The sequence below is a fragment of the Mixophyes fleayi genome, chromosome 10, assembly GCF_038048845.1.
Source record: "Mixophyes fleayi isolate aMixFle1 chromosome 10, aMixFle1.hap1, whole genome shotgun sequence".
Lineage (NCBI taxonomy): Eukaryota > Metazoa > Chordata > Amphibia > Anura > Limnodynastidae > Mixophyes > Mixophyes fleayi.
The window spans coordinates 18,413,798-18,436,881 of NC_134411.1; the positions used below are offsets into that span (position 1 = coordinate 18,413,798).

At 37.2% G+C, this 23,084-nt stretch overlaps 1 protein-coding gene across 2 annotated transcripts in view; it reads left to right on the plus strand.

Annotated features, from left to right (window-relative positions):
- Positions 1-23,084, plus strand: part of LUZP2 (leucine zipper protein 2) — a 462,788-nt gene that overhangs the window by 438,097 nt on the left and 1,607 nt on the right. For both annotated transcript variants that reach the window (XM_075188001.1, XM_075188002.1), the window contains exon 11: positions 16,052-16,129. In XM_075188001.1, the coding sequence (XP_075044102.1) occupies positions 16,052-16,129 (78 nt within the window). The remainder of the gene's footprint in view (positions 1-16,051; positions 16,130-23,084) is intronic.

The following is a 23,084-nucleotide window of genomic DNA, read 5'->3' on the forward strand; positions in this document are numbered from 1 at the left end:
CAGCATTACTGATTGGGCCGGGGGGCTGCGAGCGGCTAACAGTGGGGGGCCTCAGGGGGGAATGGGGGCCCCTTTAGCCCAGGGGCCTCCATTCCCTTAATCTGACCCTGGATATACCACACCTCATCTAACATGTGTTGGAGAAACTGCACAAGGATTAGAACAATATTTCCCTGCACAGTATGTATTTTGCCTTTATCGACAATTATGCATTAATCTTACAAGGGTAAATGGTGCATAGGTAGGCAGGGCCCGTGAGAAGAGCACATCATCTAAGCCCAAAACTTTTTGGACATTTGGTGGGACAGTTAAAAACTAAATTCCTGTGCGTGAGCTATATTCTTCTATATTGAAGACGTATAATTAATGAGGTACCTCGGTTGAGGTTAGCAACACGGTTATGCCCTGCAGCCCTATCTCAGTGCTACACAATTTGAAGTTCATTATGCCTAACTTGGTTTTAATAATTAGGCTTCCTTTTTAACAAGTCTGCTCTAAGAAATGTCCTATTCTTTTGCAAATTGTTATATTGTTAGTGTTAAAATTTGAAAGTACAAACTTTCACTAACATATTATAAATGGGCTTGTTTATTTCTATAATTAATGTTCCTCAGAAGAGATGGAGAAGCAAAGGGCACCTGGAGCTATGTATTAAGTGTTGCAAAAGGCAATTCTGCCATGTAATTTCTTCCCAGAAGCATCAATTTACTCTGCATCTCCTACTGTCAGGGTCTGACTGTGCCTTTTGTAGGCTTTGCGCTGCTAACATTATAGCAGTTTAAAAGAAAACACTGTTCATTTAAAGTGCTTTGGAAAGTTAAAGGGCATTGAATTGTTCTTTAATACAGTGTGCATTAAAGAATGCTTTCAAATACACCTTGTTTTTTTTTTATTTCCTTGCCTTGAGTCAGTTCATTCCATTGTTTATTAAGAAAGCAATAAGTTTCTCACAGCTGGTACCATCGGAAAATCTTTTTTTAAGAAACTAATTTATTTGACGTCACTGAACTCACAATGCAAATATTGACATCCTGTGCCATGCTCCACAGTATGTCTCCAAGTAAACTCATTACAACAACAACGTCCATCAATAACTTTTAATACGTGTACAGACAAACATTGTGCCAACAGATCACAATCCATACCTCTACTGCTGTACAGAGCAGTTAAAGCTTTTACATTTGCACACAACGTTGTTGTGGATGTGACAGAATGGGAACATATATCTGAGATGGAACAAATTATATCTTGTATTGTAGAACCTCAGGGAAATTAAATTACTTTCTGGTCATGGATCCCTGACATGTAACATGTTTTGTCTTGTGATTTTCTTTGATTCTTCCTGTAGTAGTTTATTAAGAAAGCTCTGAAGTACTTTCATTATTGTATTTTTATATGGACTTAAAGAATCAGGTAAAAACATACAACAGAAAGATAATACTTGGGCTGCGGGGAGAAAAGATGAAAAATAGATAAAGGACGAGATTAATCATCATCATTTATTTATATAGCTCCACAAATTTTGCAGTGCTGTACAGAGAACTCATATCAGTCTCTACCCCATTGGAGCTTACAGACTAAATTCCCTAACATACATACATACCGAGACGGGACCTCATTTAGGATCGGACGCAAAGTCCATGTACGAAGTGTAGGAGTGGGAGTGTGCCGCAGTAGGGTATTACGGGTGGCAAGCAACCCCAGTTGTGTCCCATTCGTAATACCCTACCGAGCTGCGAGCAGTTCCTGCAGCTGTCTGTCTGCTTGCACCACCTGATTGCTGCCGCAGTTTTAACCCTTTTTTGACGTGTGTTGCATCTGCGCGTCACTGCGTCTAGGATTTACTTACAGGGTTCCGTCTTCACAATTCCGCGTTATGCTCTTTCTCTAGTAGTGAGCCGCAAGCTGTCGCATGCTGCACATGTGTGTTGGTGTTTTTTTGTTTGATGCACCTTAAACGGACTTTGCGTCTGACTCTAAATGAGGTCCACAGACATCAGTTCTGATAGCACCCAAATAACCTACTAGTATGTTTATGGAATGTGGGAGAAAACCAGAGCACCCAGAGGAAACCCAGGCAAGCAAGGGTAGAACATACAAACTCCACACAGATAAGGCCTTGTTCCGGAATCAAACCCATGACCCCAGCACTGTGAGGCAGAAGTGCTAACCACTAAGCCTAAGTCTAAGCCTAACCACTAAGAGTGTTCAGATGTGAAAATATACATAGATTGTATTGATTTTATGTGAAATAAGCAAATGGTACGCTACGGCGTGGAAAGGCTACAAGGGATACAATAATGCTTAAACTCCTTCAAAGACACCTAAAGCTCGGGATATAGGAAATTTATCATGTTTAGTGTTATATTAATCCACTTTTTACCATCAGAAATCTGCTACTATCGGATAAGCGATCGCACCCTGAGTACCCTAGAGACGGAAGATAAAGGATTAATGCTCAAAATTATATTGTGTTTGGAATGCAAATGGGTTGGTTTAAACCAGTATTTCGGCGGGCTCCTGAGGGAAGAAATGTAGCCAACAGTTGGAGTGTGTTGCCCCCACCCTCAGAGAGCATTGTTTTGTCCTGCATTGTACTGGAGTGTAAACACTGAACCAATTGAGAATGTTTTTACAATTATCTTGTTTTCTTTGTGACATCATCACAGTTTATTATGTAACACAAATTGTATAGAAACCAGGCACTGAGACCTTCATTCACTCTACTTTACTTTATTATTGTGATTTGTTTCATCCTGCTATTAAATCTCTTTTGTGTGTTGGAACCACATTGATCGCAGTGAACAATATTTATTGGTAGCGACAATACAAACAATACAATAAGTAACATTGAATTTGACAATATTTGTGTTAAGTGATTTAGATTTTACATTAATGCAGATGTTTATAATGATTTGGGTGAAGTTAATTTGAAATTTATAGATACTGAATAACATAATCTTAGTCCTTGGAAACCTGGGCCATCATTTTGATCTTAAAGTGGCAGGAATATATTTGGGATTAGGCAAAATTCCTAAAGGGCAACTGCTAGAGATAGCAAAGGCTAAATGTTGGCCCTACCATTCAATGATGCACACATTAAATATGTTTTAAATTTAGTCAGCAAAAAATTAATTGACAGGGAGTGAAAATAAATAACCTGGTATGAATTTCTGAGGGAAGAGAATAGTGCCGCTATGTTCTGTGCTAGGCCGGATAAATCTACACTCTATAAATGCCAAGTGTAGTGGCTTGGGTAGGGCTAAGGCACAAAAGCTGTTTGCCTATTCATCATCACCATTTATTTATATAGCGCCACTGATTCCGCAGCTCTGTACAGAGAACTCACATCAGTCCCTGACCCATTGGGGCTTACAGTCTAAATTCCCTAACACACACACACAGACTAGGGTCAATTTGTTAGCAGCCAATTAACCAACCATTATGTTTTTGGAGTGTGGGAGAAAACTGGAGCACCCGGAGGAAACCCACGCAAACACAGGGAGAACATCCAAACTCCTCACAGATAAGGCTATGGTCAGGAATTGAACTCATGTGCTGTAAGGCAGAAGTGCTAAACACTTAGCCACAGTGCTGCCCATTGGCTCCAATTATGTATATCCAGAAAATTCTACAATAGAAATGAGTTTTCACTATCAATTATTTTTTCAAGTGTAATAAGCAACAGATATTAAATGGTGCTGTAGCATTCATAAACATTAACATGGCACTTTTATCACTTTATTATTCCAAATTGAAAGGGATCTAATTGTGTCTATCGTAAACAATGTACACAGCATTGTCTGAGTAAACAAAGCTGTCCTGACATTTAAGAGAATAGAAGCCAGTACAGTTCACACTCCACTACATATCTAAAGATCTCAGCTGTATTTAGTACCTTGGCTGATAACAGGCAAAAAAATGTTCTCAAGTGCAGTATAGCAGTGTCACGGCAAAGGTTGAGATTAAATGTCAGAACGTGACTAGAAAAATCTTTACATATAACATTGCAAAAATGGTGATCAATTTACAATTTGTAGATCCAGAAGAGTTTAGAGCAGTATTCCAAAAGTGTTAATTCCAGCCCAAACATTATTGTGCGTTTACATAATATTATTATCATTATTATTATTATTATTATTATTATATGAACATTTAGCACTTTTACCTACTAATTTGTCTGTGTATGTTTCTAAAAGCCTTATAAACTATAAGCTCTTCAGGACAGAAATATTTTTCCTAATGTCTGACCTTTCTTTTGTACACTTTTTGTTTGCCAACCGGACTATAAATAGCAGAACTCTGAGTCAGACAGGCAAGATTTGATGTGGAGTAGTCTGCCACTTGTCTGATAAAGTGGACAGCACACGACAGCAGGTAGTGAACAACCAGACTGTATATAGCAGAACTCTGAGCTAGACAGGCAAGGGTTAATGCAGAGTAGTCTGATACTTGTCTGATGGAGTGGACAGTTCATTGTAACATTTAGTAAGCAACCAGAATTTATTTGGCATAACTCAGAGTCAGACAGGCAGGGATCAGGAGTAGAGAAGAGAAAGGAATCCTTTAATCAAACCAGGGGTCAGGGCACGGAGAGATATGAGAGCAAATCTGTTTAACAAAGCCAAGAGTCAGGAGTGGAGAAGACAGCAATTCCTATAGTCAATTCGGGTCAAACACTGATAGCAGAACAGGTCAGGATACAAGGCACACTAGGTCATGTAGGAACTATCAGCAGCATAGGTATGCTGCAAGGAAGAGGTTTAAAAAGCAGCAGAACCAGTCAGAACTGCAGGATGATTAGCTGCATGAGTGTGGCAGGTAATTGCACACCTGAGGCTGCCAGACTAAGAACTGAATAAAGTGTGTAACTATTTGCCTATTAACCAGCTGAATCAGTGAACTGCAAGAATGATCCTACACATAGTAGTAGCAGCAATTGCACAGATGATAGATCAAAGAAAGAGGAGAGCTCCTATTTCTTACCACATTGAAGCTCATTTAAAGCACAAAGCATCCACTGCACAGTGAAAAAGAAGCTTTGGACCACAGTGCACCTCAGTTTGCTTAAAAGCATCTAGGCGTGTGATCATGTGCACCTCTGAAGATTTGTCAATGTCTCCATATACACCAGCACATTTCTATATTTCAGAGGGTTAGCATGCACCTTAAAGTACATTATATGGACCAGCATGGTGCACCAGTGAAAAACCAAGGCATTTTACATGCACATTAGCTGATCTTCATAACTGACCTTATATATAGGCAAAATCAAATCATGATTAAGACTTAGGGCTAGATTTTCTAAGCTGCTGGTTTGAAAAAGTGGGGATGTTGCCTATATCAACCAATCAGATTCTAGCTTTCATTTATTAAGTACTTTCTACAAAATGACAGCTAGAATCTGATTGGTTGCTATAGGCAACATCCCCAATTTTTTTAAGCCCGCAGCTTAGTAAATCTAGCCCTTACTGCGTTAGGAGATAATGAACAGCAGACTCATCTTGCCTCCCCAAATTTTCTGTTCAACCCTAGGTTTTTATTTTCTTACTACCTCGGTACAAGACTTGCTTAGATGTTCTTTCTTTTCTTTTTTCTAAATAATAACATTTAAAGTAGAATGTGGTACACTTCACTAAGATAAAAGTAATCTCAAATTTTTTGATGATCTTGTTACTCAACACAGCTTGGTACCCGAAGGTTCCAGTGGTCCAGCATTTACTTAAAACATATACATTGTAATATTTAAATAGGATTTTGAGACAAGCTGGATGTAAAGAGTGAAGGAAAAAGCAGAGTAAAGAATGACATCTAGACAGTATCCTGTAGTTCTGAATGGTGGAGGATATTGTGGTGTTATTAATAGTAAGGGAGATAACGGGGACTGGCTCTGTGCGGAGGGAAGATGATGAGCTTTATTGTGAACATATTGTAGAGATAGCACAGAGACAAGTGGTCACATAAGACTGTATGAAGCAGGAGAGAAATGTAGAGAAAGGTAGATTTGGGCATTGAAATGATATTAGTGAATTAGCTCATTGAGAGAAGAGGTGCACATCAGGAAGGACAGAGGGTCAAGAACAGATCCTTGTATGACTTCAACATATAGTGGTAATGGAGAGAAGTATGTGAGATGGAGATGCTAAGGGAGCTGTTGGACAGGTAGAATTTGAGCCTGGAGAGAGCTGTGTCATGAAAGCCCATGGTGTGTAGAGTGTGTAGGAGTATAGCATGATCATCATTGTCAAACATGACAGTGAAGACCAGGAGGAAGAGTACAGAGAAGTAGCCTTTGGACGTTGCAGTGAGTAAATCATTGAGCACTTTGGGGAAACTTTGCTGGAATCCTGGGAGCAGGATCCATATTGTATAGAGTCAAAGGGGAAGTAAGAGGAGAGAAAGAGGGTTTGACAGTTGTAGACAATCCACTTGAGTAACTTTGGGGCAAAGGGGAGAAAAATTGGAAGGTAGATGAGATTTTTGGGTTGAGAGAGGTTGAAGAGGTGAGCTAAAGTAAGAGAAACAGTCGGAGAGAGGGAACGAAGAAATTGAGAGGGGATGGGATAGAGGGGACAGGTTGTGGATTGAGAGGATTATAGTAGTGCAGACTCAAACATAATTAATTTTGGTGAGGAGTGGGAGAGCAGGAGGGGGAGGTGGTTTTGAGGGGTCTGTCATTAGAAGATTTCTTTTTATTGTATTGGAAATGCCTTTGAAATGGGTGGTGAAGTCATCAGCTGTGAAGGAGGAAAATAGGTGAAGCGGGTTGAAAGCAGCAAAAGGTCTCAGGGATCAGAGATCTGTATTATATATATATATATATATATATATATATATATATATATATATAGGTAGAGTTTCTTTGGCAAGAGAAAGGGTAGTGTTCTAAGAGTAAAGCATGAATTTTTAGTAAAGGGAATCGGCATTTTGGTGACACTAGAAAAGCTCTGGAGCACTTTATCAAGAATCGGACTGGCTTACTCTACCATGGTTGACGTTTGTAGTGTCGGAGGTATTTTGGCCCGAAATGCCATATCTTTCTTTACATGTAACCTAGGAACAGCTTTCATTAATGACAGCATAATGTTTGTAGGATGTGTATTTTACAGTTTGTAGGAAACTTCCACTCTTGTTTATTGTTACTATTTTTATTCATATGGTGCTGACAGTTCAACACAGCAGTGTTCACAAAACTTTCCTGGTACATGTCATTCTGGTTATAGGACACAACCTTCTCTCTGCACTTTTGTTCTGAGCTTATTAGGTCAATATCATGGCTTTATGGAGATATAGAAGAACAGTCTAACAGTCTGCATCATGATCTATTCACATAGTGTACTGACACAGAGCACAAATACCATTCTGTATGTGTTCTAATTATAGCTAAATGAGCTAAAAGTGTTGGAGATTTGGATAACTGGAAAGTGTCGTATGAATTGCATGCTGATATATAGCTTAATAAAGCAAAAAAGACCTTGGGGTAAATATATCAAGCTGTGGGTTTGAAAAAGTGGAGATGTTGCCTATAGCAACCAATCTAGCTGGCATTTTGTAGAATGTACTAAATAAGTAATAACTAGAATCTGATTAGTTGCTATAGGCAACATCTCCACTTTTTCAAACCTGCAGCTTGATAAATTTACCCCCCTTTTCTTAACACCACCACACATTTCATAAACCACTAATATCAATGTCCCACCGATCCTCATAACTAAACCAATGTGTCATATATAATATGACATTCTAGAGAAAAAAGACATTTGAAATAAATAACTAGTCTACTTACAGGTCTGGATTTAAATTTTTCACTCTCCTAAGCAACATTTTTGTACTGCTGGACCACCCCAATCTTGATTTACACAGAGATTCGTGGCCTAGTTACACTCCATTCCATAGACTAGGGTTAAACAAAGAAATGTTTTCTACTGGTGATTTAAATGGATATTGCTCTTTTTTTGTTGGCAGGCATACATACGTACAAAATGTCGTAAGATACCAAAACAAGGGGCAGCCTCCGGTCTTTGCAATTTTGCCAACTTGTGTAAAAATCACACAAATCCGAACCTGCTAATATGAGCCACATGAGCAGCCAATTGTAATAAATCAATTAAAGGTAGAAATCATTAACAGACAATAAACATTGTTTTGGACCTAGAGTGCAGGGACCCTGCAATTGCAAAGGAATAAGAAGAAATCTGGGGAATTCAAAGCAACCTTCAGTAACATTCCAGTTCTGAATCATATGACTTTGCCAGGAAGCTATATCTACTATCATGCAAATTGTTGGAAGTGCACAGCACCATTAAACATTATCCCTGAGACATAGTCCCCAATGTGCCTCATGTCTTATTGACCAATTAAGATTTAAATAATCGGTGGTAGTCAGCATATTGATACTTACTCCCCCGACAACACTAACTCTCACACCTTGACATGGAAGGGCTCCTTGATGACAACTTTGTGGCAACCGTCTGTAGCCAATCCAGATGTAGCAAGAATCCGGCACGAGTTGATGACTTCACTTACATCGCCAACGCTATTATCACAGCTCTTAATGGGGTGCTGTAAGTATGTGGCCATGTCCAATGTAGAACGGTTTGTAAAGTACATTGGACCTAGGCACATACTTACATGAACCCCTTAAGAGCTGCGATAATATCGTCGGCGATGTAAGTGACGTCATCAAGTCATGCTGGTTTCTTGCTTAATTGGGATGGCTACAGTCGGTTGCCACAGCAGTTGTCAGCGATCCTGGTCCAGAAGGAGCCCTTCGGTGTCAAGGTGTCGGAGTAAGTGTTGTCGAATTGCTCAGCGCCATTACACTATACCCCACCCATAATCAGTGGTACTCAGCATATCAATGGTGACTACCCCGACAACACTTACTCCGACACCTTGACACCAAAGGGCTCCTCCCGACCAGGATTGATGGCGACTGTTGTGGAAACTGACTGTAGGCAATCCCGATGAAGCAAGAATCCGGCGCGAGTTGATGATGTCACTTACATCGCCGTTGCTATTATCGCAGCTCTTAAGGTGGTGCTGTGAGTATGTGGCCATGTCCAATGTAGAATGGTTTTGAAGTACATTGGACATGGGCACATACTTACATGAACCCCTTAAGAGCTGCGATAATAAGCGTCGACGATGTAAGTGACGTCATCAACTCGCACCGGATTCTTGCTTCATTGGGGTTGGCTACAGTGCGTTGCCACAACAGTCGTCATCGATCCTGGTCGGGAAGGAACCGTTCAGTGTCAAGGTGTTGGAGTAAGTGTTGTCGGATTACTCAGCGTCATTACACCGTACTCCACCCTAAATCATACCATCACATAACAGCCAGCTGTAGATAAGCTAACAAATAATGAAAAGTGGGAGGGCAAGGACCAGACAACCGTATAGCTACATAGCAATCATCTGTTTCTCATAAAACATGTTAACCAGGGTAATACCAAAAATGCCCAGTCAGTTTTGTATCTTCTAACCTAAAGCTCCATATTTTATGGATAAATATGAATGTTTGGGCCAAACGAATTTAATAGAAGTAACTTGTTATCTAAATTAAAACAAGTTGGGGTGGTATAGTGGTTAGCATTGCTGCCTAACAGCCGCAAGACTATGGGTTTCATTCCAACTAGGGCACTATGTAGAGTTTGAGTGTTTTCTCCATGTTTGTGTGGGTTTCCTTCAAGGTCCAAAAATATACTAAGAATTTGAATTACCTTAGGCAAAAATAGACCCGAGTTTGTGTTAGTGTGGTAGAAAATTTAGATTGTAAGTTCCACTAGGGCTGATAGCATGTAGAAACGTGATCACCAAGTACCTGCTGTGAGGAGCATTGATGAACAATTTAATGAAAATGGAAATCCAGGATTTCCAACAATTAAAAGAGACAGGAATAACAATATATTTGAGCCAAGAAACCGATTAATGAATACTGTTTTCTAAAAACATGGTCTAGCAGCAATAGAGGAGAAAATATAAATGTTTCTTAGCAACAGAAGTATGTGGATTGATAATTAACTTATATTCTTAGCCACAATACAGTATGCACGTTGCCTTATCTTAACTTAAATGACCGAATCTGTCCTTAAATCTACAGCATTTTGGAACTAAGTACATAATTGGATCTAATCCGTGCTACAAATATCAGGAAATTATTTATAGGAACATGTTCCCCTTTGCAACAGTCAATGTGTTATTATGAAAAGATTTAAATAAATACAGTATAAAGCTGTGGAGGTTTGTCCTTAGCCCTAAGCCACCATTACCTGGGAATGTTTAAGTTCTATCCAAGTGTATGCTGGACAACCCATTTACTTGGTTTTAGGCAAGGCCGATATGATAGGCAGAAAACTGTCTTCCCTGGGGCCAGGACCTATGTAAAATGCAAATGTGACCATTAGGAAAAGAAATGCTCAAGGGTAATAGGGCACACGAGAAGGATAAAATGTGACGCCCCTAGCATTGCTATGCTGCACCCATTAGGCTATTTGGTTTGGGAGCTAAATCTTAAAATGACAGAAAACGCATACAACCTTAAGTCACGAACATTCTGGCTAAGAGATCACACAACTATGTACATATAGCACCTTTTGGCTATGTCTAATGGCCACTGCAGCAATGACTGTAAGTTCCATTCTGGGCTGTCCAAGGATGAGCAAATGTTTAATTGAATCTATCACTTTATTATTTATATATGAGATGTGTTTTGTATCTGTTTGTTATTCATGTTATTTTTAAATAATTATTTTTCTCTGGACAGATGTGGATAAGATATTATTCTAATTAATTGATTAAATTACTTTAATTTTCTTTAGGGCAAGTTTCTTTCCATTCGTACAACTTAAAACCATTCAACATATAGTAAAGTTATTTCTAACTAATCAACTTATGAGGTGGAGATTTCAGCCAGGATGTGTGAAAGCCCTTTATGCTGCCAAGGACCAGATCAGTTTATATGTTGTTGTCAATAATAAGGCAGCGGAAAGTGAATATAAATGTTTGAAGGTAATCAATTGGGAGAAATAAATTACATTTTTTTAAAAAACAGGTGGTCATAAATTTGGCAACTTTTAGCGCAAATCTTAAAAAGGGTGTTTGGTAAAAAGGAGGTCACTGAGGTTCAGAGTCATATAGTTTTATAGCCCAATAATATGTTTATTTGTTGTTATAAAATAAAAAAACTTTCACAGTGGTTCCTGACTGCAACATAAAGAAACACTAGTTAAAAAAAAAACCAATCAATTAAATGAGTTGCTTGCAAATAAGCTTCATGACCTGACTATACCCTGCATGTTATTTTATTGTCGACATTCACAATAAATCTAATAAATAAGACAATGCTTGAAATTGAGATACATTGAAAGAAAAGCTGACTAGCGTATATTTTGACAGTTTTATATGCCTCCTCCTCTCGCCTTCAATGTTTTTCGTCTATCAATGACTCTGGAGGTCATTTATGGATACACTACTTTTGTCTGTTTCCAATTGTTTGATGTGATATATAGCATTATATAAAGTACCTAAAAGCCTAGAATTCCAGAAACCTACTATAAAGTTCTAATAACAAAGCACTTCGAAATAAATCTCCATACTTGTAGACTTGATGACAAATTGAATATAAAAACACAGCCGGCTGGCCCATAATTTGACACAGGTTGAAGGCTGAAATATAGGAATAACTCTGTTAAGGATGCTGAGCTCAGCTTAAAATCGCTTCACTGAGACCAATAATGGTGACCATATTTAGGCTTGATGTGAAATTTCACTTTAAAAAAAGAAAAAATAACCTCATGTATAAGCTGTATGTGACATATGGCCAAAGCAGATTGAGGGATGGATACTACTAAGTGTTCCAAAGAGGTGTCAAGGGCTGTCTAGTTTCTGAACTTACAAAAGTTGGGAATATGTACAACATCTTGTAAGAAAAAAGTGGTCAGAATTATGGTAGATAGGCGGTAGACAGTAGTTAATAGTTGCAGACCACGGTAAAATAAGGTTCACATAGAAGTAATGTTATATAAGCATTGCCAGTATTGATATCAGGGCAATAAGCTAGCAGTGTAGCAATGCTAACAATGGCTCTGGAGTGCTAGCACTCAGAGGAGCCCACTGATGTGTAGCAATGCAAATAATGGCTCTGGAGTGCTAGCACTTGGAGGAGCCCACTGATATGTAGCAATGCCAATAATGGCTCTGGAGTGCTGGCACTCAGAGGAGCCCCTTGATATGTAGCAATGCTAACAATGGCTCTGGAGTGCTGGCACTTAGATGAGCCCACTGATATGTAGCAATGCTAATATTGGCTCCAGAGTGTCGGCACTCAGAGGAGCCCACTGCTGACACAATTTACTATGCAGAATACGGGTTGTTTGGTTCTTAGTTATAGCTTTGGGAGCACTCAATGACATCATTGCACAGCACTCGCACTAAAATTCAGAGCTAGAAAATCTCCAATATATACCAAACAGGCTATGCTGATGCTTCCACATACCAGAAGGACCCCAGATCAGATTCTGCACAGGTGCTTAGTATCTTCCAGCTACAGCACAAACTGTCCGGGAAAATTGTTGGGCCGATTAGGCAGCTGATTTTGGTGCAATGACTCTTGTAGAAGTAAGTCTACATTAAACACAGTCCATTGCCTTTATGCTAAATATTTCTAGAATTAAAAAAGTCTGTAGTGAAAAGTTTTCATATCTTTATTGATTTGTGACATTCATCACCTTTAGAATGTTAAGATAAGGGTCACAGAGCTTTAATATGAAGTCATGTAATCAAGACTTGCCTTGAATGCCAATCCAACTTCTCTGAGAACTAAATTATGGTCATGTAACAATTACACAGTAAGCTCAGGATCACGCAACACATGCAAAATTTAGAACAAGGCTGGGTTGAAGCTTTGTCAAATAAATATTTATAATGTAATACATTTTAAGAGATATGGAAACCTGTTCTAGATATATTTCCAGTGTACACTAAAAATAGACCTAGACAATATTTCCAATCCATACTACAATATAGATGACAGACTTAAACCATAGACTGACTACTGATAGTTGAAGATGTCTCTATTCCATGATGAACATTTACTATTTGTGTAACCTGTGCCTCTATCTAAACTAGTAATGGCTCTTCTGTCTTCATAGGCTACATGTGGTTTTATATTGCACAGGTATGACCAAAGAATAAAACAGTTTAAATATGTCTTGGCATAATGACGATTTGGTAAGTGTCTGAACATGTATTGGAGAGATGTCAACGCCAAAATCCAAGAGAAATTCAATCAATTGTTAAATGCAGGAAAATACTTAGGCACTACTCCATTATTTTTTGTACCTGTTAATGACTGCCAAAAACACTGTTCCTCATCAGGACACTCATCTGTCCGTGTAGTTCCTGCCAAACGTGATATAACAATCAAACGTCTCTCAAACTCGCTCAGTTCTAATCTTCCAGCCATTGAAGACACAATATTGGGAATCTGGACCTGTTTAAAATGTATGAACTTAAGAATGATGATATGTTGATTGCTTCATTCATTCAAGAACCACAACTAGGTGGAAATACCAACTTAAAGTATATGCTGTATCCCTTATTTAGTCAAATGTTTTCTTTACTGTTTTCTTACCCATATTGTATTGCTTATTTTACTATAACTTAACGTGTCAATAACATGTGTGCATGTAAAATAGAACCCCAATACGACAAGCTAAAGGACAGCTTTGATGTAAAATACTTTGGCAACCAAAGCAAATCAAATTTTTCACTCTAAGGCACATACATCACTTTCACTACTATCCATCCCAGTGGGTGAAGTGGAACTTAAGAAGTGTACTAACTGTCTGCTGGGCTCCCACTAGCTGAATACTATTTATTAATGATTAATGTGCAATTGTCAGGTCTCAGGAGTGATATTAACACAAGTGAACATACAAGTAATTTGGATGATGGACTATATTTAAAATTGAATGAACATTTAAATATAGTTTTTCCAATAAGTTTCATGTCTGGATGCGATAATGGCTCCCCATTGGTTTGAATATACATGTATTATAGTTAAGCTATCAAATAACACACATAGAGGGAAACAAATATACATTCTGTGATTACCTGTTTTCTATTGAAGTTTATACGAAATGAAATCCATCATTCAAGTTGACTAGAACATTCTTATAACTGATAAAAAAAATACATTCATAACGTGTGATATCTTTCTGAACACTGATTACCATTGAAGTCACTGTTTTGTCTGGATCCATCTTATATGAAAAACATATAGAACCATTGAATTTATTTCATAGTTTAGAAACCAGCTGGTGCTATAAATCTCAAGCTAGCAACACAATGTGGTTATCCTTTCAAAAATGACATATTGTAAATGGCAAACCCGTTCACATTACAAAGATTTATGCTTGGAGCATGATAACATTCGGTAGGGAGTAAGAAAAATTGACATCTTATATATGTTAATAAACTGTAGCAGCATTATACATATAAGCTTCACATTGCATAGGATATAGCCAGGACAACACTAACTGGATTAGTGAAAAATATTATCAGCGGTGTGCCTTGGTAGCAACTGAAATGGTGTAATTATTGTGTTTATTACTATGAACATTTGTTAATGAGTGCTGTGCGCTTCCAGGCAATGGCATTTTTAAATTAATTCCCTTCATTTTTTTGCCTTAAAAAAGTATGTCAGGAATACCTCATAATAGACACATCCCTGCTTAAAATAAAATGAAAAGACATTTGTTCAACAACAGCACGACTTTAAGTGAATTTGATTTGAATACACTTCACTGTGGTACCTACAAGCAGGTGACTTGGTGTAACTCATACTTGCCAACTTTCTAAAGTTGGCTTCCGGGAGCCTGCCAGGGGAGGTGGGCGTGCTGGGGACGGGGCTTCAAAATATGAGTAATTTTGGACCCGCCCCCATGACGCAAAGACGCAAATGCGTCATTTTACTGAAGGGGGCGGGGCCAAATGCAGCGATTCCCGGTGAATCACATTTTGGACCTAATTCTGCCCACTGTGAAGTGGGCAGATCCAGGAGATTTCCACACTCTCCCTGGTATTTATAGGAGAGTTTAACTATGGTGTTCTGCTTGATGAGTGTCAATACATACACACCCAGACAGCTGCTGTTAGTTGTGGAAAAGGATACCTCTAAACCACTTCAAAATAAGAAAGTTAAATTACACTTTTTACTATTTTCTTGTCACACATATGTCTGCCACCTGTATCTCTTTAACCTTGGTGCCCTACTGTACAAATATTTATAGGTTTGCCCTGCAGACTGCCAGCTAAAAACCTAACTCCTCTCTTAGAGGCCTGTGGAAAACCACACCCTTTGTTACAATTGCATGCAACCATCTATGGGAGCTCTAATGCTAGAAGTCTCTACCCTGTTAGAGAAGGAAAATATTACTAAGTATAAGGCGATTACAATTTTATGAACTAAAAACTGAGCACCTGATGCAAAATTGGTTGTATTCTGGGTGTAATTTACACTTAAAATGATGTAAGTAAAAATAGTGTATATATGCCTATATGCTGAACCCTATGCAATTTGAGATCTATACAGTTCTGCAAATATTGTTATTATGTTATTTAAACTTGTATACTCATTCTGCATCAGCCCCTGAATAACTTCACCTTTAATTTCTATCAATCTATGCACATTTTTACTTTTCTCTGAAACACTTTATTAAGTTCATATTATTCTATGTGTAATTGTTTGCAATGAACAGCATGTATCTGCAAGTTGTGACAACTGACATCTGTTCCATGTCATCTTTGCCAGGTGGATTTTGATGCAAATGAACTTATACCGCAGGATTCATTCTCCACTGTGATTTATAGCAGCAGGACAGTTTGCTTTATTTTATCTCCAGTCTATAGTTTTAATTTTAATTCCATCACTGTTTTGCTTACTGGAGAGAGGTCATTTCAGTTGCTAATACTTCTTACTGATGTTATTAGTCATCCATACCTGATGCATTTTATGCTATTGCAGGCTTATTCATATTTCTTTTTTTAGGATGGAAAAATCTGCAGATTACATCACAACAACTCATCTCTGATAAACAAGAGTGTCGAATTAGAACCAAGTTTCCAGGTACATCCAGAGATTATAATTGTTATCATGTTAAAACGTTTGGTAAACCCTTCCCTAATTACTAACAATGAAAATGTAATAGTTGTTCTTGTTAAAGTGACCAAAATTTTTTCCCAAACTGGATATTTTGAGCTGCTTTTGACAAGGGTCATCTTTTTGCTATTAATGTTTTTGTGCTGTTTGTTTGTGTTTTTCTCTCGTTTTGAACCTCCAAAATTCAACACATAATTGACAGTGCTTTATTCTAGATCCACAATGTCTCTCATCCAACAGAAAGTACTATAATGATGACAGAATTCTAATACACTTGGAATTAATATATTTATTTTATATCGTAATAAAATGCTACTAAAATATAACAGAGCATTAAAAAAAAATAATGTCATATTATAAAAGCAAAGAAGCAAGGAAACGGCACATAGACATTTCTCCTATACAGCAAATAAAACTGCACCATCAAAAGCTGCTTAATTTGTATTTGCCACAATAGTGATAATTAAAGACAACTATAACAAAACTTAATGTGGCTTGCGAATAGAGTGAAGTACATCTCCGCTGGTCTCTAATCCAAGTATAACTGTGGATGTCATCTGCAATTAATGTGCTGAACTCTCGGCAGTGTAGATAAACTGGTCCAAATGTGAAGATCCTGTCTTTTGTTTATTATCTGTCTGATGCATTTCAAAATTTGCTAAGGAATTTTTCATAGATTCCCTGACTGATCTCAAACTGGAATCACAACCTAAGTTAATCAAAGTTATGGCAAACCAAATAATTTTCTGCATAAATGTAGTGCTATAAAAAAAAAAAAGATATCTGACATGTAAATACTTTAAGAACACAAAAACAGAATGCTATTAAAGGGAATTTAATATGACAAAAAAATCACATTGTTTATTGAATTAAAGGGTGACAACAAATTGACTTATAGATATTATAAATGTGAAACAGTTTTCTTAAACTAAAACAGGAGTAAAAACAGAAACACTCTGAGCACACTCACATACTAGAACATATGGGCAATTCATCAGTAGGAAGACTGACCCCCAAGAACTGACAATTTCTAAAAACATTCCATCACTTTTAAAAGTTTCCTGTTTGCCAAAAACTCTCTTCTTTGTGACATCATGGCAAGAGGTGTACTGGTATGCAAATTTGTTTTACAAAATATATAAAATGCAATACAATAGAACATGATTCAAAGGCTCCCTTCAAGGTGAGGTATTCATACTGAAAACAAATATTGCAGATAAACCAAACTAGCAAACAGATTTCCGTGGATGTAGTGTAAATAGTAAATACCTTTAGAAAGTCCCTCATTGGGATTAATGCATTAAATATTTACACTACTTCCACAGAGATCTTCTATCCAGGAGTGGAGTTCTCTGAATTCCTCCTACATCGCTGAAAGGGATTCCCTGGCTTGGCAGGCAGTGAGAGCAGAACTGAATTGTAAGTAAGCAGCATAGTGCACCTCTTTAAATTTGTTGCAGTTCTGACCACTCCTTTTTATTTACAATTATATGTATGGTCACTGAATGTTGGGAGCAAGTGAATAGATGTAGAGATGGATTGTAATCTGAATCTGAACCCATTTGACCTGTTTGTCATTATAAATTTGAACTGCAATATGTGGACCAAGCTGAACTTTGGACTATTTATGAACCTTTATAAATTTAACCATTGCAAGATCGCATTAACAATTTGGTGCATATGTTTATTAATAGGAGATTGTGACTTTAGCTTTTAAATGTAATAAATGCTGGATATATTTTAGTTGTGATACAGCTATATCATTAACATATCTGATTATTTTGGCAACAAGTGACAACTATCATGACTGACAGTTCCACATTTCTTATCTTTTAGATCTATTGCAATTTTGATATTACAATGTTTTTTTTCTTCTTCTCTGTTTGCTCTTTTGGCTTATTTGCAATATTTATTTTCATTTTAAATACTTAAAGGGAACCTTTGAATCATATTCTATGTAACCGATGTTAATTAGAATGTTTATTTATGTTACCAGTGTTACTGAAATTGTTCAAAGAATGTGAACACTAATATAGAAAAGAGTGTTGACATTAGAAATTAGTGCACAGATAAAGAATAGGAAAGAGTATTATTACAAATGAAGAAAAGAAAGGGGTCAGGTGAGGAGAGGGCGAGAGACAGTTAAGTGGAGAACAAGAGAGAAGGGGGAGGACATGTGAGAGGTGAGGAAGAGGAACATTAAAGAGTATTTAGCAATAAAGTATAAGAAATGAGAGTATTGTGACAGACTAAGAAGATAGCAATAGATACAAAAGAAGAAGAAGATATAGAGAAACCTCAGACCACAAGTCTGAGTATCTGTGTGTCAGGAAAATATCAGTTGAGAGAGATACTTATATCAACCCACAGTCCAGAAGTAAACAGTAGTAATTAGCCTACAGATATTTATATAGCTGAACTACAGCAGTTTTCCTTTCTCTAACCCCCCTCCTGGATTTAGAGATAATAAGACTAAGATTTTACTTCAAGCAGAGACAGTTAAATTATAAAAATCATTTACCTCACTCACTGTAGTAAGACAATGACCACATTAATATATTGTGTCCGGAGTGTGTACATCTCTCCACATACGTTTGTGCCATCAGTTCTTTTTGGAATGTTAAATGTTATAAATCATCTTGCAATTTTAAAGAAACAAAGTGAAGTTTAAATTATACGGTTTATAATGTCTTTGGAGATGGACTAGAGAGAAGGTTATCTAATGTGGCAACAATATTGAAAGTGGAAATCCTCTTCATTTACTGAAGCTTTTCCAGTAATTCAAGACATATTGGTGAGAGTATTTAAATAAAAAAAAATGCCCATGGATATGCACTAATTAAACTGGACACCTCAGCACTGTAACAGTTAAATACCTTAACTACCAATACGTGCACACCAATGTTCACTCAAAGGTGACAGATAAACTGAATGAACCATATATGCACTTTAAAAGAACAAGACAAAGATGTCATGATGTTATTAAAGGCAATCATATTTCATGTAACTAGCTAACTAGATATATATATATATATATATATATATATATATATATATATATATATATATATATATATATATATATAAATGCCTAGTGGCATGTGTGAAAAAAAAACCCCAAGCTGCAGCGCCACCTGCTGGGCAGAGTTATACACTGCCCTATATATTTCTTGAAGGAGAAGTGACAGTTGGGAGTGGTTGGTGGTTGCCGGGGGTGACAGTGGGGAGTTTTTAACACCTTAAGTAGCTTGATGAAGGATGTGGCGATGAAGATGAAGGATGAGGTGATGGAGAAAAATGATGAGGTGGTGACATGTGGACAAAACCACGTTAAAAAAGGGCGCTTGCGTCGGGAAGTAACGCTCTTCCCCTGAGGAGGCCTGGGCAAGGCCCAAATGCATGACAAGAACCTTTTTAACACCTTAAGTAGCTTGAATTGACTAGAATGCATGAGTATCATGCACGGGTTAACTTGTATATATATATATATATATATATATATATATATACATACATATAAATATATGTATGCTCTGTAAATATATTGTAAACATGGTAATTTTATAGTATAAGACCAGTGACTTCATAGATAGTGTAAAATATAACAATCTGTTTGTCATCTAAACATTGTATACATTACATGTTTTTTGGGGAAGTAATCATTCTGGTAATGGGTAATCTGTCGACAGTCAACACCAAAAGGGTGACAGTCTGACTGTCGACAGATTCCTTTTGTTAACATGCTTAAAATGTGGACATTGTGACTGTCGACAGGTAGTAAAGATGACAGTCACAATGTCGACATTCAAAGGGCAATGCTGGCGGACCCCCCTGAAACACATTAAAATTTTCCGACACATCAATACAGCCATCGTCAGAAAACAGTTAAAACATAAACAAACAAAAAAACAGGGTGCACCCATTCCCAAACAGGTTAACCCTAGTGCTGCCAACCTAAGCAAAATCTAACACTGGCGACAGTCAGACTGTTGACAGATGCACCGTCGCCAGGACGTACCCAACCTATTGATTTCTGTCTACATTGGATGTGTTCATTTCTGGGATGTGCTCTATGATATTTACCACTATTATTATTGTATAATCAATTCTTTCCGTTGCTTTAATCATAACTATATTATATCACATATTTTGGTTGTCTGTGTGAATCTATTGGATTAAACATTGCCAGGGAATTATAAGTAGTGGTTTTCTGAATCACTAAATGTTCAATAATACCAAGTAAAAGGGTGTTACATCTAATTTACTGCACGTTCTGTGTCACACTTTTATTTATTTCTTTGTATTCTAATTAGGTTTGAAACTTTCCCTGTGAGGCAATGTATTTTTTTACACATGCTCAGGGAAGGACAATTTTTATAATTATTTTAATCTGTTTTACAACTGATTTATTGCACTTTTGATCAAAAACACAATAATGATTAAAGCTGTAAAAATATTTTAACTGTAATAAAATATAGCCAAAATTTGAAGATAAATGCAATAAACAGAGTATGATTTATCTCACACAAAGATAGGAAACATGGTTATCTCTATAGCTTGGATTATGGAAGGCAATGTTTTGATGTATTTTTCCCTATAAGAAATATACATGTATTCATATGGGGCCTGATTCATTAGTGATCTTCTCTTGTGGAAAAGTTAAGATGCTTATTTTTAAGAAGAAACGGGGAGATAAGAGGGAAGTTAAGATGGATTTTCATCTTAACTTAAGAAATTCTTCACTTACGCAGTGGATTTTGCTTCTTATCTCCCTTTTCTGAGCATACACAGAGTGGATTTGCTTAAGATAAGCAAAAAACCGCAGATAAGATCACTAATGAATCAGGCCCATGGTCTTGCCAGACAAAGAAATTTCCCAATATTTCAATACTTGTGGGGGGCTGGGCCACAAACCATATATGAACAGCCATCTATGACCTTAAGCATCTCTTAATACTCTCCGAGCTAGCTATCAAAAAGGTCTTTGAAACATACATCAACAAACATTAACTCCTCGTGTACTTACACACATAGTTTTGCTATAAACAATGTTATTGAAACCAACTCATATCTTTGGGAGGGATCATGATCACATTGATATATTATTTTATTCTTTATCGGGATTAGGCTATAATCATGACAACTTGCATCACAACATATGTGACAAAAGCCAAAGTCGTGGCTATTTAGAGATGAGTCAAACACGTGGTATTCCGGAAGGGATAGCCCATGTTGGCAGCTAGGATGGTAATGAAACTCCATCGTCCACTTTTATCAATTTATGATACAAATCTTTCTTTATAAAGTCACATATTTGCAAATTTTGAAGACAATATGTCAGGTCCTAGCAACAGGGAAAACAAAGTATTTCTGAACATATAAGTACCAGTGACTATTTATAGCAGTTGAAGGATGAGTATGATAAGACATTAGTATTGAGGAATGATGTGGCTGAACATGTACTCTCGTCTGATGCACAAAAGTGGTCAGATAAAGATACAAATGAGGGTGAAAAGTTACCACAAAACTAGAAACTTAAATTTTGCATGGGCAAAAAAATGGTCAAATCTGCTAAGACAACTCCATGTTGCTATATACATTATACAATCAAAAGGCAATGCAATTGTGAGAGATAATGAAGCAAAGTATTGCTGAAGTATTAAGATCAACATACAACTGACTTAGAATAAAAAAATGTAATGCTTAGGAAATATTTGGCAGTTAATGTGCAATGCAATACATAATTTGTTTACAGATTCTGGGGGCATAGCTTCTCAAAATGAAATAACATTATAAAACGTCTTGTCCAAAATTCCTTTAGAAGTTGTATCAAGCAGTGATAATGAAGAATAGCGTTTACACTGCTAGATGCAGCTGCCATTCTGCTGGCACATTATATGCATAAATTATTGTCTGCCCCACCAATTACATCTGAGACTTCCAGTAAGAACATACTTGCCAACTCTCCTGGAATGTCCGGGAGACTCCCGCATTTTTCGAGAGTCTCCCGGACTCCCGGGCGAGTGTGGCAATCTCCCGAATTCTGCCCACTTCACTAGGAAGTGCCCCACTTCCTGGTGAAGTGGGCAGAATTAGATCCCAAACGCCGCAATTCCCAGTGAATCGCAGCGTTTGGCCCCGCCCTCGCGTCATGACGTCACAGGGGGCGGGGCCAAAATTACACGATTTTGGCCGCCCCGCCCCCCTCACGCCCCCCTCCACTGGCTGGCTCCCGGAAGGGAGCTGAAGAACGTCGGCAAGTATGAGTACGAAACGTACAGTAAATGAAAGTGTATTGTATCATAGATTAAGTGACACTGACAACACGGTATAACACAGTGACATAGCTGTTAGTTCTCCATCACCAACAAAAGAGCACCAAGAAAGTTCCCAATTCAGTAAATGGCATACATTATCTAAAAAGTCAAGCAGTATATATTTATAAATATATATATAAATATATATATATATATATATATATATATATATATATATATAAATATATATATATATATATATATATATATATATATATACACAAACATGCACTTATCTATCCATACCATCACTAATAAATTCAACCTCCAACAGAAAACACTCCTACACATATACCCCACCTTCTTCACATTCAGATGTTTCTTCCCCACTGTCTCCTTACAATAATACAGATTTTTTTTTGATTGAAAGAGTAGCTTTATTTTGCATAAAGTATAAAAAACACATATGATACGTTACAGTCAAATGTACACAGTACACCATAAAAAATTATTAAGCATACATTTTAGTACAACACAAGGCATAAAGTACAAGATATAACATCATACACTATACATCGAGTACTGCACTCACCATTGAAACTTAAACAACATAACATGTAAAAAAAACAGTGGATGTGAGGGGATGGTCGGTAAGAGTGGTAGGG